Source organism: Schistocerca cancellata, chromosome 8, assembly GCF_023864275.1.
Source record: "Schistocerca cancellata isolate TAMUIC-IGC-003103 chromosome 8, iqSchCanc2.1, whole genome shotgun sequence".
Classification (NCBI taxonomy): Eukaryota; Metazoa; Arthropoda; class Insecta; order Orthoptera; family Acrididae; genus Schistocerca; species Schistocerca cancellata.
This window is the reverse complement of record NC_064633.1, coordinates 96,722,594-96,749,819: the sequence shown is the minus strand read 5'-3', so window position 1 is coordinate 96,749,819 and position 27,226 is coordinate 96,722,594. Positions and strand designations below refer to the sequence as shown.

The following is a 27,226-nucleotide window of genomic DNA, read 5'->3' as shown; positions in this document are numbered from 1 at the left end:
AAGAAATATCTTCTCCTTATAAATTCCTATTTGCCTGAAGAATATAAGAAACATCAACCTGATCATACAGTGTCACAAAACGGATAAGATCAGACTCACACAAATTTTCCTTTAACCCCCGTTGACAGCAGTCCAAATGAAGATAGGATTTTTGAACAACTTAATTTCATTATTGGTCCCAACCTTCGACTCCGCTTCATTTCCAAACATCACAATCATTGCATGGTATCTCCCTCTGTAATGTATCACCAAGAAAAACAATAAATCACGCCAAATATTCAGTGGTAGATCAAACAAGAAGCTAACATAGCAAATGAAATGAAGTGCTAAACAACAGTACCCCTCTTTTTCCATCATTCGCAATGACAAGCAATAATAGCAAGAATATCACATGCACTGGCACCATAAATAGCAACAACACACAGACACAGCAAAAATATAACTGTCACAAATAAAAGAGAATGGTTCCTAAATACATCTTCTGTACTTATATAAACCAAACAAATGGATATTTTAACGTAAACATGATGCAAAAGAATTCCTTAACATTGCTTAGTACAGGTACACACAAAATTGGTTGGTCCTTGGGCACAGCCTCACTATCTACAATAGATACACAAAGTTAATTGTTCCTTGGATACAGAAAAAGGCAAGAAGAAAGAAAAACGACCATACAAAGTGCAATGAACTAAGATATTCACTAAATAAAGAGATCCACACAAAGGAGATACGAAAATGTTCCCAGTGAACAAACAAACTAGAAATAAACTACGCAATTCAATGACAGAACTCATCAAACAGAAGTATAATGCATGTATAACAACACAGGTGAATCAGACAGCACATTACAAGGAATATCAAAGTATCAAATCATAGACATGAAATATGTACAATGCTAAGGTAACTAGGTATCTGAGAAAAAAACATTATTACATTATTAGCTCCAATCCACATAAATACTCATCATCAAATCATCATCTCATCCACATACAAACAATACACCAATGGAGGACAACACATCCATATACACACAGACCTACATACTTAATGGCTCAAATTACACTTAATTCTCACAACAGACTATTCCATGTCATCTACATTTCCTGTAATAACATAGTTGATCATAATCCACTTCACACTGAAAATACAAAATCATCCAAAAAAACTTGAATTTGTGTCATCATAGAGGGTTATCCCATAATACTCATCTTAAAAAATCACCATGCTCATCATGAACCAAACCTTTCAAATTCTTGTCTTCAAAATGCTCAATATACTAAGCTGCAAATCTTGCAATCCTTCAGATAATATCATAATATGGCCTCAGTGTGAATACCAAATATCATTAGCCTCGCTCCATATAGAAATTTCCTTAAAGATCTGCATGAGAAAGAGGGTCACACCTTCACTGAAGTTACCAGTAACGTCCTTGTTTATCTGAAACTACTATAACGCAACTTTCATAAGCAAATACACACACGAGAATATCAAAATTAGGCATGATCCTATCATTTCTGGCCAATAGCTATTCAGGTACGTCAACATTACTCATATAATCACAAGCCTCTCATTAAGCACTGGCAATCGTCAGTTCAACTGACTACTGGAAGTCTTTTCCAGCCCTCTGCTATTACTGCCCAACTCGAATCACTATCCATAACTTGCAAAATCATTCCAGAGCACCTCTGTCTGAGGAAAACTAAGAGTTCTCTACCTCTGGAGGGATTCTATTAATCCATATAATCTCTTGAGTAATACAATACAGTTGAAAAACCACAATACCATCCTCCCCAGGAGGGAATCACTTAAAATTCATATAAAATCGAGTTTTGAAAACAACTTTACAGTCTCTCATTCATTTGTTCAACCACAGTCTGTACAGAACACCCATGACACAGTACAACATACAGGAATATAAAACCACACAAGTACTCACAAACCAATTAATCATTTCAAAAGTTTCAATAATAAACCTCATCAGGAAACCAAAACCTCTCATGCCTACCAAACACTTATGCAGATACATACTTATATACAGGTGACTAGTCTCACACAACTTTCGCATCAACGATGCTATAGAGAAAGGTACACTGTCATAAAGGTATAGAACGGAACAAGACAAAGAAAACAGCAAAGAAAATAAGTTTATCCTGTTTCAACAGTTACAAATTTAGTGCTAGTCAAACATGTGTATGCTCCTTTAAGAGTTAAATTTGATATCCGCTCTTCAGTCAATACACTGTCAGATCCTGCTCAACACTCACACGCAAACACACACACTAAGTCAGTCTTAGAAGCACTGTTATTAATACTCTTCTTTATTATTCAACATCCACCATGAACAACATCTCAATGTATAGAAAACACTCCCTACTGTGGTTGACTATCAATAATATAGAAACATAAATCAAAACAAAGCATTCTGTAATAAATCATTGGGTCACACAATACTCAAATAATCTATCACTGTATCAAAACATGCATCAAGAATCAAACATCTGTGGCAAACTTATGAAAACATTAGATACCATATAAAATATTACTCATATTCAACATACCAGATTTCACCCACAGTGCGAAAAAATGATTTCAGGTACACAGAAAATCAGCTTATCAAAGATTATAACGTTAATACTGAGGAAATACATAAAAATACATGAGAACTACATCGATCACAAGAACACTAACCATTATCTGAAAATTACCAGCACCCTTCACCTCAAATGTGGCAGCCGCATGTATAAGTTTAACATCAGCTACATGATATGTGCCTTATCATCCACAAAAATCTTACCACATGAAGAAAGATAATACAAGAAACACATGGGAAAACTGGCTGGTTACTTAGATAAACTATTAATTGAGAACACTTCAAGAAAAACCACATGTAAACTGCGTGGTTGCCCTCACAAAACAAAAACTATGGACTAGTGTACAAATGAAAGACACTGGAGTGTCCCTTCAGCATACACCCATTTAGGAACTCTATTGGTGCCACTCAGACACTAAGGTTCTCTCTGCTTCCAGAGTGTATAACATCAGTCTTATGAGTGATTCACTCCCAGTTAGGCTCTACAGCATTCACGTCAGTTTTAACAACTGTCCTTAACATGTTGCAAACCTAATTCCAAGTCCTGTCACCACATATTCTACTTCTTGTATTAGTAACTGATTTAAACCTCAACAGGCACAGCCTTGGTTATATCATTATGTATATCTCCATCACCATTCTGATGATCATCTGTTGGCACAGTAACACCTAATCATGATTCATTATTGGTTAGTTCAACTTAAGATACAATTCCTAATTCTTCTTCAGCTTTAGATACCTTCTCATTTAATTCCTTTTCTGTTTCCCTTCTGCTCCTGTTAATCTCCTCCTGTTCTTCCTTAAATATCTATAATGACCTCACTTCTTCAGATCCTCAAAAACGCACAGGTACAATATGACTGGAACATTGTTCAGTGCTAACAACCAATTGTGCAATAGCCAAGTAATTAATCTTCTCAACTGTTTTTTGATTTTCTTCCCTATTCTCATATACATCCTCCTCTTATTAAACTTTTTCCTGAATTTGACGACTTTCTGAACAAACATCAAAACTTATCTTGCTCACAAATCTGCTTATTCTTTTCATATTCTTCACTTAAATTATCTGAATCGCCTAGTAACTGATTTTTCTGTTCAGAGGCAATCTCCTAAAAATTAACCTGGGCTTTCTGAACACTGGCAAGTTTTTGTCAAGTGTAAAATCCCTCTCATCTAGACCAGAAGTTAACTTTCCCCGTAACTGTTTTTTTTGTGCAGTATGCACATTGTATGACCTTGCAGCATCTTTCCCAGTGGATTCAAATTTCTCTTCTTAACTCTGTATCTGTCCCTGTACAGAAATAACGTTGGATTGTTGTTCTTTTGCATCTTCCTCCAGTCTCTCAGTTAATTCCATTCCACTCACTTCTGTTGAGTTATAACATTGGTGTCACTGGCTGCATCACTAATTAATTGATATATTGATTTAATCACTATAAGACACACCTTTACTTCCCTGAGAAGTAACTCTGCACAGGGTTCCAGAATAAGACACTTCTCCCTTCTCTCTTGACATCTCCAGAAACGACCACTTTTTGCCTCTCTTTGACTACCTGCAAGGTTTTCCATCATACAGTGAACAGCAAAACCACCAATGACTAAACAGAAACTTTAAACTGACTCGTCCTTTCTCAATTCCAACAAAGTTCAACAAGCCCAACTTATATACAAAAGTGAAATATTTTCCACTAAACCTGCCACTACTCCACCAGATCACCAAGACAAAGAATAACACCGCTCAAAATATTTTCTCAGTACCATATAGAAGCTCCAGAATTTTAATAAAAGAAAATCTGGTATGAGAAATAGATTTTATTAAGACAGTGCCATAGAAGTGAAATTATTAAACTAATACAGGAAATTATTTACCACAAGCATCATCTGAATGATCACAGAAGCACAGAAAATTCCAACTCCCTTTAGTATGCTCAACACTGCACTGGATGTGCTCCACCTACAAAATTTTCTAAGTCCATGGTATGCATGTATCATAACATATTTAGCACTCTTTAATCAGATGAAAACGCCTACCTTAACACAACTCCTCCTCAGCAAGTACATATGTAGAAAGGGGGACAGGTAGTCGTTGAAGGTGATTTCTTTACTCTGCACTTCAGATTACAAAATTCAATCATCAAACAAAATCACACAACTTGCTATCTTATGATGCAATGAACTGTTGACAAAGAACACCCTAATTCAAAATATGCAAAGTGGAAGAAACTAGAAAACAAATCCAAGTTATACTGTATCGGCAAGATGTAGTTCCAGTGAATAAACATCCACACTTAGATATACATGTCCTAGACAGATATGAAATGCATCGGTGGCGCTTATTTGACTGTTCGAAGCTGACTATAGCATAAACTCTCAAAGCATTTCAAACACAACTCATGACTGAAAAAAACCGAAAACGTTATGAGAAAAAAAATGAAACTGCAAAGGAACAGGCAACTTTTATCACTCCCTCTCTGTTAATTGTAACAGATTTGCAATGTGTCTTGAAGGAGACCACCACAGGGCATAACAAATTGGTAAATATTTCCCTTACACGATATCTCATGTTGACATAATGTGTAGATAACCGTCCCCTTTTCATTTTCCTCGACTCTTTTAGCTGTAGTCCGGTTTCTTTACAAACTATAAAGAAAGATTAAGTTCCTACATTTGATCCATTCTGCCATTCTAATTTCAAAGTTTGTATCCAAGTCAACAGTGTCAAAAACATGCTATAAATGTAAATTTGCCTTCCGTCAGCCTAAGGTAAATTACAGTGTCAGTATTGCTTCGGATGCAACTATATTTCTTTGAAACACAAACTGATCCTTCTTGAGACCGACTTCAACTTCTTTTTATTCTTCTTAAAAATTATTCATGTCAGTGTTTTACAACCATGCCTTATGAAACTGTTGGGTCTGTATATTCCCACCTCTCAGAGTCTGCCTTATTTGGAACTGGAATTATTGCATTCCTCTTGAAATATGAAGATATTTCGCCCATCTAATATATCGTGCATATGCTGAAGTAGTTTCGTCATGGTATGTTCACCTGAGGATAATCTGGATGGAATGTCTTCTAGATCAGGTGACTTATTTTCATTGGATCTATCAGTCAGCTAACAAATTTTTTCATAGAATAATTTCTGCTATCTCATCGTCATATTGTTTCTCTTCCATAACGCTACTTTCAATTTTGTAGTGCTACCACTATTCCTTCCACCTCAGTGTCTCCTCTTGTTTACTTGCATTGGATTACCATCTGACCTCTTGATACTCATACAACTGTTTCTCTTTAATTTTTCTATACATGACATCTATGTTTCTCACCGTAATGCATCTTTATACAATATTTTACTTCCCCTTTAACCATTCCCGGTTTGCCATTATGAAGTTTATGACGATACCATTTTTAGGCGCGATTATAGCCTTTTGCCTGCACTTTTATGTTTTGTACTTCCATCAATTAAATTCAACAAATTTTAAAAGGTATGTGATTGTAATCACAAGTCACACTTTTTCAAGAGTCAATTTAAGTCAGTGGCAACAAAATCAACTGCACTCTCTGGTGAGAGGCTGATACTTGTGAAACAAATTGTGAGGTACTGTTCCATGTTTTATACATTTTGCTTTTTGTGCCATCAATGACTTGTATATCCCATTTGTATTAATATGCAGACATATATGGAACAAATAACTCTCATTTCCTTATGAAAACAACTACATTTTCTATATATAACAATGAAGGGAGCTAACAACTTTGACATCTACATAAAACCAGCAGCAACAGATACAGTTATACAAGCCACATCAACCCAGCCACAAAACCACAAACTAACAGTTCTGCAGCGTATGACACACTGAATAAAACTGCAATTCACAGACAAATTATGAAAAACTACTAAAAACAGCATATACCCACAAACAACGAATATAACCCTGGCGCAGAACATTGTTTAAATAATAAAATCAGAACACTATTCTAAGAAAAAGATATGGTGCAGAAGGTAAAAGGATCACAAGACTCCACTACCAACATCGACACTACAGCACACACAAGCACAGAAAGCATAAACACTGGTCCGAAGACTAAATAGGATAAATGGTGTAGAGTAACCACGCAAATCAACACATGACAAGAAATATATTGAAGCAATACAATCTTGACATAGCATACGGAACAAGAAAGATACCACATCGGCATTTACACAAATAAAAAGACAGGTGTATGTCTAGTTGTGTGCCAAGACTATTATTTTTTTGTTTACTGAAGGAATTTTATAGGTTGCTGTTTAGGTACATTCGATTATGGATACAATTAACAGTCATAAAAACTATGAGAAAATCACTTACAGCACTTAATCAGAAGAAATACACACACACACACACACACACACACACACACACACACACACATATATATATATATATATATATATATATATATATATATATATATCTGTGTGTGTGTGTTTTTCGTTTGTTGTTGTGGTCCAGAGACTAGTTTGATGCAGCTTGCAGGTCTCCATGCTACTCTATCCTGTGCAAGCCTCTTCATTTCTGAGTAACTATTGCAACCTACATCCTTCTGAATCTGCTTACTGTATTCATCTCTTGGTCTCACTCTACGATTTTAACCTCCAGCGCTTCCCTCCAGCACTAAATTAGTGATCCCTTTAAGCCCCAGAACGTGTCTTACCAACCGATTCCTTCTTCTAGTCAAGTAGTACCACAATCTTCTTCTCCCAATTCTGTTCAGTACCTCCTCATTAGATACGTGATCTACGCATCTAATCTTCAGCATTCTTCTGAAGAACCACGTTTTTAAAGCTTCTATTCTCTTATTGTCTAAACTATTTATCGTCCACGTTTCACTTCCATACATAGCTACACTCCATACATATACTTTCAGAAAGGACTCCGTGACACTTAAATCTATACTCGATGTTAACAAATTTCTCTTCTTCGGAAACGCTTTCGTTGCCATAGCCAGTCTGCATTTTATATCAACTCTACTTCTACCATCATCAGTTATTTTTCTTCCCAGATAGCAAAACTTATCTACTACTTTAAATATCTCATTTCCTAATTTGATTCCCTCAGCATCACCTGATTTAATTCGATAGTATTCCATTGTCCTCCTTTTTCTGTTGTTGATTATCATCTTATATTCTCCTTTCAAGACACTGTCCATTCCATTCAGCTGCTCTTCCAGTTCCTTTGCTGTCTCTGACAGATTTACAATGACTTCGGCAAACGTCAAAGTTTTTATTTCTTTGCCATGGATTTAAATTCCTACTCCAAATTTTTCTTTTGTTTCCTTTACTGTTTGCTCAATATACAGATTGAATAACATTGGGGATAGGCTACAACCATGTCTCACTCCCTTCCAAACCACTGCTTCCCTTTCATGCCCCTCGACTCTTATAACTGACATCTGGTTTCTGTACAAATTGTAAATAGCCTTTCGCTCCCTGTATTTGTCCCCTGCCACCTTCAGAGTTTGAAAGAGAGTATTCCAGTCAACATTGTCAAAAGCATTCTCTAAGTCTACAAATGCTAGAAATGTAGGTTTGCCTTTCCTTAACATATCTGCTAAGACAAGTCGTAGGGTGAGAATTGCCTCGCGTGTTCTAACATTTCTATGGAATCCAAACTGATCTTCACCGAGGTCGGTTTGTACCAGTTTTTCAACTCGTTGGTAAAGAATTCGTGTTAGTATTCTGCAGCCGTGACTTATTAAACTTTCCCGCCTGTCAACACTTGCTTTCTTTGGGATTGGAATTATTATACTCTTCTTAAAGTTTGAGGGTATTTCGACGGTCTCATACATCTTGCTCACCAGATGGTAGAGTTATGTCAGGACTGGGTCTCCCAAGGCTGTCAGTAGTTCTAATGGAATGTAGTCTACTCCTGGGGCCTTGTTTAGACTTAGATCTTTCAGTGCTCTGTCAAACTCTTCACGCATTTCCATAATATTGTCCTCAAGTACATCGCCCTTGTATAGACCCTCTATATACTCCGTCCACCTTTCTGCTTTCCCTTCTTTGCTTGGAACTGGGTTTCCATCTGATCTCTATTTTCTCCAAAGGTCTCTCTAATTTTCCTCTGGCAGTATCTATCTTACCTCTAGTGATATATGCCTCTACACCCTTACATTTGTCTTCTAACCATCCCTGCTTAGCCATTTTGCACTTCCTGTCTATCTCATTTTTGAGAAGTTTGTATTCCTTTTCGTCTGTTTCGTTTACTGCATTATTATATTTTTTCCTTTCATCAATTAAATTCAATATCTCTTCTGTTACCTAAAAAAATTTCTACTTGCCCTCGTCTTTTTACCTACTTGATCCTGTGCTGCCTTCACTCTTTCATCTCTCAAAGCTACCCATTCTTCTTCTATTGTACTTCTCTCACTTCCCTAATGATCCCTCTGAAACCCTCTACAACCTCTGGTTATTTCAGGTTATCCAGGTCCTATCTTCTTAAATTTATAGCTTTTTGCAGTTTCTTCAGTTTTAATCTACACTTATTAGCGAATAAATTGTTGTCAGAGTCCACATATTCCCCTGCAGTGTCTTACAGTTTGAATATGATTTCTAAATTTCTGCACAACCTTTATGTAACCAATCCGAAACTTTATGGTGTCTCCATGTCTCTTCCACATCTACAATCTTGTTTTGTGATTCTTAAACCAAGTGTTACCGATGATTAAATTACGCTGTGTGCAAAATTCTTCCAGGCAGCCGTTTCTTTCATTCCCCCCCCCCTCTCCCCCCCTTATGTATTCAGCTACTATTTTCCCTTCTCTTCTCTTTCCTACTATCGAATACCAGTGTCCCATCACAATTAAGTTTTCGTCCCCTCCAATTGTGTGAATAATTTCTCTTTTCTCGTCACATATCTCTTCAATCTATTCAGCATCTGCGGAGCTAGTTGGCATATAAACTTGTACTACTATCGTCGGCGTGGGCTTCGTGTCTATCTTGGCCACAATAATGCTTTCACTACGCTGTTTGTAGTAGCTTACCCGCACTCCTATTTTTTATTCATTATTAAACCTACTCCAGCATTGCCCCTATTTGATTTTGTATTTATAACCTTGTATTCACCTGACCAAAAGTCTTGTTCCTCCTACCACCGAACTTCACTAATTCCAACTATATCTAACTTTAACCTATCCATTTTCGAATTTTCTAACCTACCTGCCCGATTAAGGGATCTGACATTCCACACTCCGATCCGTAGAACGCGTTTTGTTTCTCCTGATAACTACGTCCTCCTCCCGGAGATCCGAATGGGGGACTATCTTACCTCCAGAATATTTTACTCAAGAGGACGCCCTCGGGAAAAATTACGGCTGTAGTTTGCCCTTGCTTTCAGCAGTTCGCAGTACCAGCATAGCAAGGCCGTTTTGGTTGGTTACAAGTCCAGATCAGTCAATCGGACTATTGCCCCTGCAACTACTGAAAAGGCTGCTGCTTCTCTTCAGGAACCACACGCTTGTCTGGCCCCTCAACGGCAAGGTCCGTTGTTTGAAAGTGCAATAACTACTTGCGGTTTGTGTAGCCCATTTTGTATATGAAAAACGTGGAAAATTTAAGATATATAAGTTAAGATAGTACGTGAAAAGAAACAATAAAGTTTATGAAATGATATTGAGCATGTCCCTTTGCAGCCGTCTGAGGTTGTAGTCTTGGAATGCACATCGAGTCTGCACACTATGACTGGTTACTAACATGCTATTATTATTTCCATTTCCAAGTGGGCCTGGAGGTGTGACACAGGCTGTGTAGATTTAAAGCCTTTTCCTACCCCTGCAGGGTTGATGTTGCTGCTAACTAAGGTGAACTGCATGTAAAGTTTCAATTGAATTTTGCAGTGATAATATGATAAAACTACTGGTATTATAACTGTAACACTAATGTAACGTTTTGAAAACTAAGAGTTTGATATGTAGGAACAGATAGGGTTTAAGTGTAAGTGTCGCTGTGGATGTGGACATCTAACCATGGGGGTGTGAGCTCGACTTGCCAGACGTCGTGACTGAACGCGTCACCATCGATGCTTGACTCTCCCTCTTAACTCGCCATCACTTTGTAGTCCTTCTCCCTATTTTGCACCCACTTCACCCTGGGGAGTCCGTGGCGACATCGTTTCCTGTACTTAGCTATCTGTCGCTTTGTTAGCTAGACCGTCAACTACAGATTACTTTCGCGGTGGTCCTACAGCCGTGAATAGATAGGATGTTTGTGGTATGTTCTATCTAGAGGTGCTAAATACACAACGTATTCTGGAGCTTTCTCATTTTCGCCTTCGCAGACGCCCCTCTACATGAGATCGAGTTGTAAGAGATAAATGCCATAAGGATTGTGTCCTGTCCAAAGATGTATCATGCCTCGACTGGGGTTGACATGATGCATTTCCAACCTACCTCTGAACTTCGGGGGAGGAGTAGACTTGTGAGCCTTTATGGGGACGTTTTCACATAATTTATTTTCTGGATATTTTCTACACTTCTTTTCCTCAGCCAGTTTGCAGCAGCAGTGTAGCTAATAGTGATGTACATCGGGTTTATTCCGAGAACGATTCACAATGGCACCACTGGAACGGCTCGCAACGCCGCAGACGTAGACAGCAAAGCAGTATGGTCGGGGATGGCAAACAGTAATTTTATAACAAGGTAAAGGGTACAATTAAGAAGACAGCAATATAAATACAGCTATCAAACTTCGGTCATCACAACACAAGTGCAAGAAGCAAGAAACATGAAACAAGTTATAAAGTAATAACAACGGAAAATCGTAACAGAAAGATACTGACGTACGGGAAAATTTCCTCGTATAAAGGCCTTGCAATGAATGAGAAATTCATGAATTACCAGAAGAATGAATGCAAGAACTGACCTCTTTCTGTGGCCTCTGAAACAATACAGCTGAAGCATAGCATAAAACCACAGTAAACAGAACTCAACCAATCACCCCTCCGTCTCGGCTTTCATCCATTTAAAAACGCACAAACTAATGTAACCCATATTCACCATACAAAGTTGCCCTCCTCTTTCCGTGTTTCCACTCCCCCCTTCCCACCACACTGTACAGTACATTATGAACAAACGAAAACTGAACTGTTTACAGCCACTGGAATACAACCGGACACAAGGACACATGTAATCGATTGGCCAATACGTCATACAACAAATACACACAGTAAAGAAACGTTTTAGACAGGAAGCTAGTGAAACGTGAGGTGTACATGAGGAAATGTTCACGAACATCCTGGAATGTCTGGATTATTCAATGTGGCACAGGTTCGAAAAAAGAACCACGCAGAGTGTAACCAAAGCACGTGAAAACCTTGAGTAAATTCTACACAAATTAGTTTTTTCTAACCTAATCATAGGAAGGCAACACAAAAAAGCTGCTATAAACGAACATGCGCGCGTTTTCAGTAAGAAACAAAACAGGCTACTGAAGATACTTAAAAACAAAGGAAGCGAAACCCGCAACTCAGTGAAACAAACAGACAACAGCTTTCTATTTAACCGCAGAGACGCTATGAAGACAGTTTTCGTGTAGTTGCAAACGTTTGACGCCAAAAGACAATCCTGTGGCTACATCAGGTCCTTCAGCCATCACTGGGAATGTCCTGAGGCTACTACGTATTTTAATGTGATTCAGTTGTTCATTGCTTATGATGTGCCTTGATGCATAAAGAATTCGCTTGTCTTGCAAACATAGTGTTGTTGCTAGGTACTAAATAATATAGACCTACTTTTACACCTGATATTTGCAATAGTATTGACCTTATGGAGGAGAAATTACAAAATATTAAAAGTTTCGTAACTCACTTGTGAATTAAAATAAACCTTATTCTAAAATATTATCATTTTTTCCTGAAACACTCATATGATTGGCTGAAATGTCTTCAGACAGACTGAAGCAGTATATCCACTGTATTAAGAGTCAAGTACTTAGATATTGCAGAAGGTTACTCTTTATTACACTACTGGCCATTAAAATTGATACACCAAGAAGAAATGCCGATGATAAACGGGTATTCATTGGACAAATATATTATACTAGAACTGACATGTGATTACATTTTCACGCAATTTCGGTGCATAGATCCTGAGAAATCATTACCCAGAACAACCACCTTTGGCCGTAATAACGGCCTTGATATGCCGGGGCATTGAGTCAAACAGACCTTGGATGGCGTGTACAGGTACAGCTGCCCATGCAGCTTCAACACGATACCACAGTTCATCAAGAGTAGTGACTGGCGTATTGTGACGAGCCAGTTGCTCAGCCACCATTGACCAGACGTTTTCAATTGGTGAGAGATCTGGAGAATGTGCTGGCGAGAGCAGCAGTCGAACATTTTCTGTATCCAGAAAGGCCCGTACAGGACTTGCAACATGGGGTCGTGCATTATCCAGTTGAAATGTAGGGTTTCGCAGGGCTAGAATGAAGGGTAGAGCCACGGTTCGTGCACCCAAGTTCGTCGTTGAGTACACCATCGCAGGCGTCAAGGGTCCATGCTGTTGAAAATGTCGTCGAACTGTTCGTGCAGATGGTTGTTGTCTTGCAAACGTCCCCATCTGTTGACTCAGGGATCGAGACGTGGCTGCGCGATCCGTTACAGCCATGCTGATAAGATGCCTGTCATCTCGAGTGCTAATGATACGAGGCCGTTGGGATCCAGCACGGTGCTCCGTATTACCCTCTTGAACCCACCGATTCCATATTATGCTAACAGTCATTGGATCTCGACCAACGTGAGCAGCACTGTCGTGATACGATAAACCTCAATCGCGATAGGCTACAATCCGACCTTTATCAAAGTCGGAAACGTGATGGTACGCATTTCTCGTCCTTACACGAAGCATCACAACAACGTTTCACCAGGGAACGCCGGTTAACTGCTGTCTGTGTATGAGAAATCGTCTGGAAACTTTCCTCATGTCAGCACGTTGTAGGTGTCGCCACCGGCTCCAACCTTATGTGAGTGCTCTGATAAGCTAATCATTTGCATATCACAGCCTCGTCTTCCTGTCGGTTAAATTTCGCGCCTGTAGCATGTCATCTTCGTGCTGCAGCAATTTTAATGGCCAGTAGTGTAGTTATACAGGGTGTTTCAAAAATGCCCGGTATATTTGAAACGGCAATAAAAACTAAACGAGCAGCGATAGAAATACACCGTTTGTTGCAATATGCTTGGGACAACAGTACATTTTCAGGCGGACAAACTTTCGAAATTACAGTAGTTACAATTTTCAACAACAGATGGCGCTGCAAGTGATGTGAAAGATATAGAAGACAACTCAGTCTGTGGGTGCGCCATTCTGTATGTCGTCTTTCTGCTGTAAGCGTGTGCTGTTTACAACGTGCAAGTGTGCTGTAGACAACATGGTTTATTCCTTAGAACAGAGGATTTTTCTGGTGTTGGAATTCCACCGCCTAGAACACAGTATTGTTGCAACAAGACGAAGTTTTCAACGGAGGTTTAATGTAACCAAAGGACCGAAAAGCGATACAATAAAGGATCTGTTTGAAAAATTTCAGCGGACTGGGAACGTGACGGATGAACGTGCTGGAAAGGTAGGGCGACCGTGTACGGCAACCACAGAGGGCAACGCGCCGTTAGTGCAGCAGGTGATCCAATAGCGGCCTCGGGTTTCCGTTCGCCGTGTTGCAGCTGCGGTCCAAATGACGCCAACGTCCACGTATCGTCTCATGCGCCAGAGTTTACACCTCTATCCATACAAAATTCAAACGCGGCAACCCCTCAGCGCCGCTACCATTGCTGCACGAGAGACATTCCCTAACGATATAGTGCACAGGATTGATGACGGCGATATGCATGTGGGCAGCATTTGGTTTACTGACGAAGCTTATTTTTACCTGGACGGCTTCGTCAATAAACAGAACTGGCGCATATGGGGAACCGAAAAGCCCCATGTTGCAGTCCCATCGTCCCTGCATCCTCAAAAAGTACTGGTCTGGGCCGCCATTTCTTCCAAAGGAATCATTGGCCCATTTTTCAGATCCGAAACGATTACTGCATCACGCTATCTGGACATTCTTCGTGAATTTGTGGCGGTACAAACTGCCTTAGACGACACTGCGAACACCTCGTGGTTTATGCAAGATGGTGCCCGGCCACATCGCACGGCCGACGTCTTTAATTTCCTGAATGAATATTTCGATGATCGTGTGATGGCTTTGGGCTATCCGAAACATACAGGAGGTGGCGTGGATTGGCCTCCCTATTCGCCAGACATGAACCCCTGTGACTTCTTTCTGTGGGGACACTTGAAAGACCAGGTGTACCGCCAGAATCCAGAAACAATTGAACAGCTGAAGCAGTACATCTCATCTGCATGTGAAGCCATTCCGCCAGACACGTTGTCAAAGGTTTCGGGTAATTTCATTCAGAGACTACGCCGTATTATTGCTACGCATGGTGGATATGTGGAAAATATCGTACTATAGAGTTTCCCAGACCGCAGCGCCATCTGTTGTTGAAAATTGTTACTACTGTAATTTCGAAAGTTTGTCTGCCTGAAAATGTACTGTTGTCCCAAGCATATTGCAACAAACGGTGTATTTCTATCGCTGCTCATTTAGTTTTTATTGCCGTTTCAAATATACCGGTCATTTTTGAAACACCCTGTACATTCAGCTTTCCAACCAAATTACAAGCTTTAAAGCTATATTATTTACTTGCAATGCAAGGAATGAGTACAGGTACCAAAACGCATGTTGCCTATGTTGATTATTATGTGACTAACTCCGTCTAAACAGGCAACGGAAGGTCCAAAGGCACCGACGAGCCATCGTGTCACCTTCAGCCGACAGGGTTCACTGGATGCGAATACCGGAGAGGATGTGGTCAGCACACCGCTCTCCCGGCCGTTGTTAGTTTCTCAGTCAAGTACTTCTTCAATTGACCTCACAAGGGCTGAGCGCATCCCACATCATCAGCGCTCGACAGCCTGGACGGTCACCCACCGAAGTGCTAGCCAAACCCGAGAGAGCTTAACTTCGGTGATCTCACCCGAACCGGTGTTGCCGCTGTGGTAACACCGGTCCCTGATCTGCCGAGCACTGTTGGCAAGCGGGGTAAAATACACTGAGAAGTAGCAGCTCCGGTCACGAAAAGCGACAACGGCCGAGAGAGCTGTGTGCTGGCCACATGCTAGTCGGTATCCACATTCAGAAACGCCTATCGGCTGAGGGTGACTCTGCTGCCGGTAAGTATCGTTGGGCTTTCCGGAACATACGTACGCGCTCAGTCAGTCATATAATAATCAACATTCTTGAAAGTCTCTTCGGGTTTGCTGCCGGATCCTAAAATCAACTTTATATTTCGGCGATCCAACTGTTCGCCATCTTCAGGAAATGCTGCTTCTGCTGATGAGTCCCGCTGAGAACTGACGCAAGATTGCAATTCGACGTCCTATATACGCCACCGTTCAGTACACGGCGCATGCGCCGCCCATCACGGTTTCTGGCTTCCAAAACAGGGAGGTGGCGCCGCCCTTAGTGAAACACTGCTGGCAACGATATATCGCAATCAATGCCGCATCGAAGAACGTTCAGTTTTGATGCGAGATAATACAGGATTCCACGTTTTGCTAAGAGGAAACCCATTGTCCCTGTTGATTAAATTATCAGCCAACCTAATTTCAATCGCCTCTTTATACACACTATTCCAAAAACCGGAAATGTTGGCAATTACAACAGTTTCCTCAAATTTCATTTTGTGTCCCTCATTTAGGCAGTGTTCTGCTACGGCCGATTTTTCCGGCTGTTGTAGCCTCGTGTGACGGCGATGTTCCACACACCTGTCATTCACTGTGAAGTGGTTGAAGTGCTTGAAATACGTATTTTTTATTTAACGGTAACATTTTTGAACAGAATGACGGAGTGGCTATGGGAAGTCCTTTGTCACCCATAGTCGCCAATTTATTTATGGAGGACTTCGAGGCTATGGCACTGAGGGCTTCAGCTTTGCAACCAACGTGCTTCTGGAGATACGTGGACGACACCTTCTTCGTATGGCCGCATGGACGTGATGCTCTTAACAGGTTTTTGGACCACTTCAGCTGTCTTCATCCCCGTATCAAATTTACTATGGAGGTTGAAAATGATGGGATGCTTCCATTTTTAGACGTAATGGTTTATAAAAAACCAGATGGAACTTTGGGACACAGTGTTCACCGAAAGCCGACACACACAGATTGGTATCTGCACCCTCAGAGTTGTCATCCACCACACCAACGTAGTGGCGTCCTTAGGACTTTGGTACGGAGAGCATATGCCATTTCCGACGCAGACAGCTTACCCCAAGAACTTGAGCATTTGATGACTGTTTTTAAGGAAAATTGATACACCGAGAAACAGATTCGTCGGGCTATGGAATTTGGACCGTCTCCGGAGGTGTTCGAAGAGGAACATAGATCTGTGGCCTTTCTTCCTTATGCTGGAGGCTTATCGTTTAAGATTGGACGAATGTTAAGGAGTTTTAACATCAAGAGTGTGTTCCGTCCACCCTCTAAGATTAGGGCTCTGCTCGGCTCTGTGAAGGATGATTTGGGACTTAGGAAACCCGGGGTGTACAAAATCCCGTGTCAATGTGGGAAAGCTTACGTTGGCCGTTCTATTCGCACAGTGAATGACAGGTGTGTGGAACATCGCCGTCACACGAGGCTACAACAGCCGGAAAAATCGGCCGTAGCAGAACACTGCCTAAATGAGGGACACAAAATGAAATTTGAGGAAACTGTTGTAATTGCCAACATTTCCGGTTTTTGGAATAGTGTGTATAAAGAGGCGATTGAAATTAGGTTGGCTGATAATTTAATCAACAGGGACAATGGGTTTCCTCTTAGCAAAACGTGGAATCCTGTATTATCTCGCATCAAAACTGAACGTTCTTCGATGCGGCATTGATTGCGATATATCGTTGCCAGCAGTGTTTCACTAAGGGCGGCGCCACCTCCCTGTTTTGGAAGCCAGAAACCGTGATGGGCGGCGCATGCGCCGTGTACTGAACGGTGGCGTATATAGGACGTCGAATTGCAATCTTGCGTCAGTTCTCAGCGGGACTCATCAGCAGAAGCAGCATTTCCTGAAGATGGCGAACAGTTGGATCGCCGAAATATCGAGTCAAGTTGATTTTAGGATCCGGCAGCAAACCCGAAGAGACTTTCAAGACTTATTACGCCGGGAAAGCCTACGTAGTCAATAATCAACATTATCACATAAACGTCAAAATTATTTGTATGATTTCATTAATTTAACAGAATACCTTGCTTACATGCTGGTCTGGTCTGCAGCACAATGATAGACTCATATTGACACAACGTTTCTGCGATCCATGTGGCCACTATCTACAGGTGAGAAAGGTCCTTGTTAAATGTCGTAATGACCAATTTCTATCGGGAACGGTGGCCACTTTATACGTACGGATCATCAAAATAATTGTGAAAGAAACTCTCGCTGATGTAACACAACACAACGTGAGGGTACAGCGCCCCAGTGGTGAAAGCTGGGGGGAACGATGAATCGCTATGAAGTGTTTACCCCTGTGGGCCGAGTCAAAGATTGTTGTTTTGTAATATCAGATAAAACAGGATTTTACGTGTTTGTCGTATTTTAATATTTTGTGTGCAGAGTACCTGCTGGGAGAGGACATATTGGTGGCACCGGTGCTGGAGGAGGGCGCCGTTAGCCGCGACATCTACCTGCCCAGTGGTAACTGGACGGACGAGGTGGACCCCGAACACCCCATCATAGAGGGACCCATCTGGCTCACCAACTACCCGGCACCACTCAATGTCTTACCCTATTTCACCAGGGTCACAGAAGAGTAGTAAGAATGGTGTTTCTCTGTTAACACAGATGTACGTATCTCCCAAAATACGTTTGTAAAAGCAGGCATTATAATATGTGGAATACGATAAATAAAAGTATCCCCAAGTATATTATCCCTTCCTTAAAATACCACCTTCTCATTGTTTCAGTTTAAGCAGATCAGTTAACGTTCATGCAGTATGTCTTTACACCTTCATCGAGTGGGTTTTTTGCGATATATACGGCGCATTTACGCGGGTCCGCAGCTCGTGGTCGTGTGGTAGCGTTCTCGTTTCCCACGCCCGGGTTCCCGGGTTCGATTCCCGGCGGGGTCAGGGATTTTCTCTGCCTCGTGATGACTGGGTGTTGTGTGCTGTCCTTAGATTAGTTAGGTTTAACTAGTTCTAAGTTCTAGGGGACTGATGACCATAGATGTTAAGTCCCATAGTGCTCAGAGCGCATTTACGCGGATTTATTTTCGGAATTTTTAAATTTTCTTCGTAAGGTTTATCGTGTTTAATATTGTTTAATTTCATAACATGATGTAAGGTGGTATGCATACATCTGATTCAAGATTACATTTCGGAGTGCAGAATAATTTTATTTAGGCTCAGCTCGAGTGTGTAAACGTGCTCCAGGTATGGCGACAGGTTTATGCACTTATGGCAGCCACATTTACACATACAGAAGACATTAACGATTATACAAAACAGACTTCTAAAATTTACAACATATGTTTTACATACAAAATTACAGGCTTATTTACACCAAACAGCATGAAGAAACACAACGATTTTTCTGGCCGTAAACAAAGGTTATTGGCGAATTTCTGCCTATTAGCGCAATGTACCTTACATAGAAGTTTTAATGTGAATTAAATGACTATTCATCACTGTCCCAGTCGCAATTTATACACACTAAAAATATTACGTTTCCTGTGGCACAGTCGTCATGAGCCCATCTTTTACATCCAAACCACGGACACATTCTTGATTCCCTTTTTACTGCTCGTATCTTTTCATGCAGTAAATACAAAGGCAGTTTTCATTCTCTTTATGAGACTGCTGCAGGTTATAAGAGAAAGGAAGAAAACTGTGTAACAGATTCATTGAGATCGAAGTGCTTTATAACAGACGCTTTGGAAGAAATTGTTTGTGAGAGGAGACTGATAGAAAGAAGCAGATACAAGATGATAGAGATACATGAAGGGAAGCAGAAATTATGTGGACCTAAAGAGGATGGCAGACGACAGTGGAGCACGGAGAGTTACCACGTGAAAACCAGTCTTTGGGCACAACACTAATGACGACATCGAAAGTAGGCCTACCCACATTCTTACTTATTCTTGCTTTTAGCAATATGTTGCCGTTATCAGTGCTTGCTCTCATATAATTAATTCTTTATGGTTCAGATTCATTAGGTGTAAATAGCTTTTTCAGCAATTTCTATCTTTTATTCCTCTGTGCCTCCATTTTTTAAATTGCGTTTGTTACTGCAGTTGTCTTCAACTTACCTTGACTGGGATATTAGGATGGCAATCACAAATGTAGTTTTAAAAGTAGAATAATCTACTGCAAACGAACACTGTATTTACTTATTCTCTATTCCAAAAGATATGTTGCCAAGGAGCTTCGACATTTGAGTAACAAAATGTAGCCGCGCGGGATTAGCCCAGCGGTCTCGGGCGCTGCAGTCACGGACTGTGCGACTGGTCCCGACGGAGGTTCGAGTCCTCCCCCGGGCATTGGTGTGTGTGTTTGTCCTTAGGATAATTTAGGTTAAGTAGTGTGTAAGCTTAGGAACTGATGACCTTATCAGTTAAGTCCCATAAGATTTCACACACATTTGAACATTTAACAACATGTAATCATATTGTACAAAAGCACAAATATGTTCTTCTCGATAAAACTTTCACCCGACTGGTGGCGTGAATTTTGTGAGAGACCTCAGTAGATGGCAATGCTAATCTTTCATCGTCGTTAGCGTCCTAGCAAGAATCGTTCCAGAAAAGTTCTCTGGGTAAACGTGCCCTAGGCGTAAACATGTCCCGGTCTCCCCTACAAATGATATTGATGATTGAGTTTTTCTGGTAAATGTGACTACAAATATTGGCAATACAGTGTCTTCATCGGTTATTTTCACTTTGTAATTAACGTGTACTGACATATTATGTAACAAGATGACGTGAGTGCCCTGCTTAATAACTTGGCTGTTAAGTCTGTGATTTTCATTTGTGAAGGCAATATGGAGGGTCAGTGTATAACGAAATTGTTTGTCTTTGTGCAGCTCATGTATAAGAGATATGCATACCTGAAGAACACTGCTCGTAAAAGGCAGATAATTTGCGAATTGTCTTGTGCGAAACTAACGTTAAATTTCATTATGTGGGTAGCATATACGGAGATTGGTCTGGGAATGAGATAAACTTACATCAATTTTACACTCCTGTTCTTGTGTACCTGGAGAATCAACATATCCTGATGACAGTGAAAAGCTGAATTCAAGACAAACAACGAATTTTAGTGACTTTACGACATCCATAGCTAAATTACGTTCTTATGACTATAATGACTCACAGGTTAATATACAGAAGATAGAGGTAAGTAGATGTCTTTCTATTTTCAGTATTTTGCATGCAAGAATGGTGATGTACTTCAGTATCCGATGTCAGACATTAGGTACATTCAGTCACTTTTGTTCCGTACTATATTTGTGCGCTTCTTCTTTCCTGGTACTTTTCTTCCTTCCTTTTTTCTTCCCAATGCTAATTTTTACTTTTCCGTATAACTGAATTCGAAACACACAATAATATTCATCAAGGTGCACAAAATTGTCAGAAGTATAATTTAGCTACAATTTCTCCCAGTAATGTTGCAATTTTGCACATTGTTTGTTATGAACTTTATCGTTAAATTACGGCCAACTACAAGTTTACGTGTAGTTTACGGATATCGGATTTATTACCCTGTTAGTTCACTCACGCTCCTCACAACCAGTTGAATATAACAATCGTTCATGTAACTTTGCTTGAGGATGGTTGTAAATTAATTGTTTGTTTTATTGAATAAGAAAAGGAAGTTTTTAAACTGCACTTGGACTGAAAATGCAAACTCCTGCTGCACTATAACTATGTGGCACATTTCGTTTCATTTGCTTCTGTTCAGTGTTATTATTTTTCGCGGCCAAAGAAGGAGGCAAGGAAATTTCTCCGAATTGACGTATGTTGATGGTTAGGGTGCTGCGTTCTCTGGTGCGTTTACTTATGCTTCCCCACTTCGGAATCTAGCGTGGCGATATTTGCTCGTATCTAATAGTAGTTTAAAAAATTTGGATGTCTTGCAAATGAATGACAAATCACTGTAACTTGTGTCTCTGAAAATCGATTTGATGTAGTGCAGTTGATGGTAAGATGCTAAATTGACACAATCACCAGTTTCATTGTTATAGATGACACACTGAGTTTTCTATTAGAAAAAATGGACAGTGATTTATTGATTATAAATCCCGATGACTTTGGCATACTAAGGTCTTACAGTTTAGCTGGTTGCACATGCTCTTCCATCCACAGCACTGTATAAACGATCACTCATCTAACATTATTTAAGTGTAAAACATTGGATACTGTAATGAGAAAATCATGTCAAGATATTAGCATAAAGTCACTCACTTGTGAAACGTAAAAGCACAGCATAATTTCCTTTTGTGAATTTATTGATTTCAATTCATAATTAGATCTTGAATAATTCAAAGTATGCGCCACTTTTCTGTAACGAGTAACGCCGTCTGTTAGGAGCATAAGGAATTTTTTGTATAAATACTGTTATTTATGAGTTAGAACTTTAATATTTGCGAGTAATATTGTTATTGTAATCAAATATGGCAACAGTTAAAAGTGTACTGAAAAGCAGGATGGGTGTTTAAATAAATGAAACAAAGTATGTAAAACATTGATTGTCCTTGTACGATAAACTGCACTAATTAGGCAGGAATAGCGCCAATAGAATAGTTTGTAAGGCGTTGGGGGACAGGCAAGAAATAGGGGTGCGGAGAATTTTTGATATTTTCGAAGAGCGAAATTAAGTACCTATAAGAAGTTCCAGTTCCAACACTGTTATAGACCTTCCTAATACTGACTTTTAAATCACTTCCTTGAAAGAAAAACACCTGACCTTTCCCTGAGAGACTCGGGGGCGTGAGGCTGGGGTAGGCGGGGGGGGGGGGGGGGGCACGCTAGCGCTGGATGTGGGTGCCCTTGTTAGGCAGATACCTCCTCAATCGCGACAATTTTGTGGGTGGTAGTTTGTGACAGTTGGTCCGTTATGGCTACGGCGTGAGCATTCTGTGATGATTAACGAAATTCACGTGGAGAAATATTTGTAATCTGGCTACATATGGAGATGTGATGAGTCAGTAAAAGGAACATGGATGTGGAAATTATTTATCTGCCACTGGACGGCGACGTCACGGCACAGTCCAGGTAAATGTTACTGAATCGTGAAGTGCAGTTTCTCACTAACAGTTTGTGTCCACATTCTGAAACTGAAGAATTAAATGCAGCGTAAATAACTGACTTGTTTTAATAACTATTTTCGTAACCTTTCATTACAAATTATTTTGGCATTGAAAGTTTCATTACGAACGTGCTGTTTCCGGCAATGCAGTGAATTATTTAGTTTAGTATTTTCTCTGTATTATCTGCAACAGTAATTATATTGACTAGTTAATGAACAATAATTTGCGTGCATGATGGTGTATTTATTAAGTTAGTGGATCGTTATGTGATCCACTGTAACACATTGTTAATTACTCCGTATCAACCTTCCATCTGTCATAGCTGTTTTGTTTCGTGCTAACTGCCAATTATCAGTAACTGAACAGAAAAGTGGAATAGTATTAACAAACGTACTGAAATATACTTTACCGTCCGATTACTTTAAAGTCAACTTTTCAGTAAATTAATATTTTTCATAGTAAATTCAGATGGTCGCATTGTAATACTTAATGCTATTCAACAGCTCTTTTTAAACGAACCCTATGAATTTTAACAGTCTAACTCACTTTAAACCACCGTCTACACCTATTATTGACTTCTGTAACTTTCCGTGCTTGCTGTGTGCTCCTGCATCCACGAGTCTAACAAGAAGTCGACATTTTTTCATTAACAGTCTCCATCTTTCTGTTTCTCTAATTTTTCATTGATACTTAAATGATAAAACAAACACATTAAAAACAGCTGCACAACTATAAAATGTGCGTATTTCACATAACATAAATGATATTAATTAAAGAAGAAGAAAAACACAAACACCAAAGAAAAATTACGTTTTAGATAATTTAGTGTTTATTTTCAGATGTATGCACCTCTCTAGGAATTTTAAAACGTAACGTACACAAGAGTACATTTAGCAGGATGGTCACAGATGAAATAAAGAGTTTTAAATTTTACTTCGAGTTAGACAAAAATAAACCGGCTCGGAAAATATTTGTAATATTTGCTTTTGAATGAGAGGAGTAGAAGTGTTTGATGAACAAGTGAGTGCAACACAAAATGACGCTCATGATGAAACAGTCCGAGTTTGTTGTTGAGTATTATACAATGCACAATTTATGGTAAATGTATGTGGAACTGTTTGCGCAAGAGTTTAAGGTCGGAAGTATTTGGGAAAAACCTGTAGCAAAGTTCGAAATAAAAAACTTATTGCCAAAATAGCATGAAATGGTCTCTTCAGCGAACAGAAACCGTAACTTTCCGAAAAGAATTTTGGCAGCAGAAAACACTGCTCGAGTAAATGAATACGTGGAACTAAGTCCGACAAAGTGTTAACGCCGTTTACCAGCGCAAATCGTTGTTAAGAGAGCGTCGTGCGGAATCATTGCCAAAAAAAAAAAAAAGGGACGTTCATCTGTATTCTTACAAAAGCACTGTTGTGAATGAGTTAAGGCGTGCATACGAACTTTCGTGTGTTGGATTCCGCCGGTGATTTTTGAGTGAAATGCAATCAGGATTTTCGGATCCAAAATTTTTCTGAGGAGTGATAGGACCTGCCAGGGTATATGAAATACGCCGTTATGCATCAGAAAATTTCATCAGTACTTGGAAGAGCCGTTGCATTATCTCAAGTTCGATGTTTGGTACACAGTGTCTGGTGTCCGAATCATAATGTAACCAAACTGTTAGTGCTACCCAGTAGGTCCAGAAACTTTAATCCATATGTGGATAAACGCAAAGAACTGTATTTACATTATAAGAAAGGTGCAGGAACAGCACACGCCTCCTTGACAACCTGAGGAGATGACAATCAGAAAGAGCACTGCAATTTACTGGCCACGTCGATCGCTGATTTCTCTGCCTGTGATTTTTGCGTGTGGCACATAATGGAGGGTCAGTTGTTTGTAAATATACCTCTAACACACTGCTGCATGGACGTCAACGGTGGTCATTTTCAGCAGATTCTTGTAAAGGATGTCGAACACGAAAGAGGCCCCACAAACAAACATTTGCTTAAATTACGCTTAAAGGTATTGCACAAAAATCAGGAAATGAAATGAAATGATCATATCATACCTTGTTCATGGGGAAATATAGGTGTGTCATAAAAGGTGCTGGTAGTGACCGCCCTCGACTTGAAAACACAGTTGAACCCGGCGCAACAGATTCTCCAACGCTGCTGCCAGAACCTCTTGTGTCACTGCCTGGATTTTACGGATGATGTTCTGTCGTAAATTTTCCAAGTTGTGTGGTTTCTTCCTGCGGAAAAAATGGCTCTAAGCACTATGAGACTTAACATGAGGTCATCAGTCCCGTAGAACTTAGAACTACTTAAACCTAACTAACTGTAACGTCCCCTTAGAAGAATTGTATACGAGACTGTGCTTAAACTGACACAATATTTTTAGCGCAACGCAATATGACTTTCAAAAATCCCTACAAAAGAATGGCCCTGACTAACATTAACCTATACGTTTCACAAATCACTTACCTCACCAAAAATCTTCCTTACTCGAACTACTGCAATACAGCGAGCGCCACTACTGCCAGCTAAATAAAAGATTCAAACTACGGAAGGCACTAACTACTGATAGGGATAGTTAGCAAATGAAAGATTTTAATGGAGAACAAACAATGTATTTACCTTAATATCATCACAAGTCATAATATATGTAATTTCAAAACTCCGCCATCTCTCTCCTCACATCCACCACTGCTGGCGGCTCACCTCTAACTGCGCAACGCTACGCGCTGTTCTCATCCAGCTGCCGCTGCCCAACACTACAATGGCAGACAACAATGCAAACTAGCCACAGACTGCACACAGCACAGCCAGTGATTTTCATACAGAGCGCTACGTAACGTTGCTAATAAGAAAACATAAACAGCCTACTTACATAAATAAAACATAAACAGCCTACTTACATAACCTAAGGACATCACATACATCCATGCCCGATGCAGGATTCGAACCTGCGACCGTAGCAGCCGCGTAGTTCCGGACTGAAGCGCCTAGAACCGCTCGACCACAGCGGCCGGTTGCTCCTGCAGACCTTGCCTTTTAGCCCACCCCGGCGGGAAAGGTCAGTTGGTGTTAAATCAGGTGATCTTGGGGGCCAAAGTCCTCTCGTAGCCACTCTGCCTAGGAAAAACGATTGAATCTGAGACGTGTGGCCATACTATTAGTACCAGCCGATGGTAAGTTCTTTATCGGCCGACTGATTCACAGGTTCCCGAAACATTTCAATGTAATCTGCACTACTCACAGCAGACTCGAGAAAAAAAAAATGGTGCGATGATGTGACGTAGTGGTATTGTACAGGACACGCCAATTACTTGTGAGTGCAGGGGTTGCTCGATCAGAGCGTGTGGATTTTAATTACACCACAAACGTGTATTCTGAGAGTATACATAGCTAGGGAGGTGGAACCAAGCCTCACCACTGTACCATGTGTACTACAATATTCGAGGCCTCTGGGCAATAAATTTCTGAAACCAATGGCAAAATGTGATGAGTTTGTCTTTATAATTGACATTCAGATTCTGATCAACTATAAACCTTTATGGATACATGTCAGCTTTCTTTCCAGCGATGTGACATGTACTGCGTGACATTCCACATTCCTGAGAACAGACTTTTCAGCGGAAGCCAACAATCGTTTCACGTCAGTCACCTAATCTTCCAAAAATGGCGGCCGTCTTCCGTCCTTGAAGATCCAACTCCGTTCCACTGCTCTAAATCTTGTTCACAAACTTTTGCATGCAGCATTTATATATTGTACGTTGGTCACCAAACCGTTCAACAGACATTCGCTGACGCAATAATCCAATATTTTTGCACAAGAAACACATGCTCTTCGTCGGAATTGCGATACATTGTCATTAAACACATCATAGGTTCAGTGTGATGCAAACGTTCGAAGCAAGCAGGCGATTACGCCTTAGAGACGCACTCGTGCTTCTTACAACTAACTGAGCGAATTTGAAAGGGGTGAAAATGTGGTCTGCCGAGTAGCGGGATGGTCTTTTTGGAGAATCGCCACACAAATTGGACGTGCTGCGTCAGTTGTGCAACGATTCTTGTGTTAGTGGTCACGTGAACATTCTTACACCCACAGACGAGGTTCTGGACGACCATGAAAAACAGACGGCCGCCAGGGTCTTCGTATTGTAAGGGAAGCGGTAGCAGATCGTACAGCTACCACAGCACGGATGAGAGTGCTTGTGAGCATAGACGTGTCAGCACGAACTGTAGCGAGCCGGTTATCAGCCACGGGACATGGCGCACGCA

General features: G+C 40.3%; 1 protein-coding gene across 1 annotated transcript in view; it reads left to right on the top strand.

The window, feature by feature from the left end:
• Positions 1 to 18,540, top strand: part of LOC126094504 (myogenesis-regulating glycosidase-like) — a 92,207-nt gene extending 73,667 nt beyond the window's left edge. Inside the window, exon 6 of the mRNA XM_049908917.1 lies at positions 18,267 to 18,540. Coding sequence (XP_049764874.1) covers positions 18,267 to 18,466 — 200 coding nt within the window. The 3' untranslated portion in view covers positions 18,467 to 18,540. The remainder of the gene's footprint in view (positions 1 to 18,266) is intronic.
• Positions 18,541 to 27,226: the final 8,686 nt, after the last annotated feature.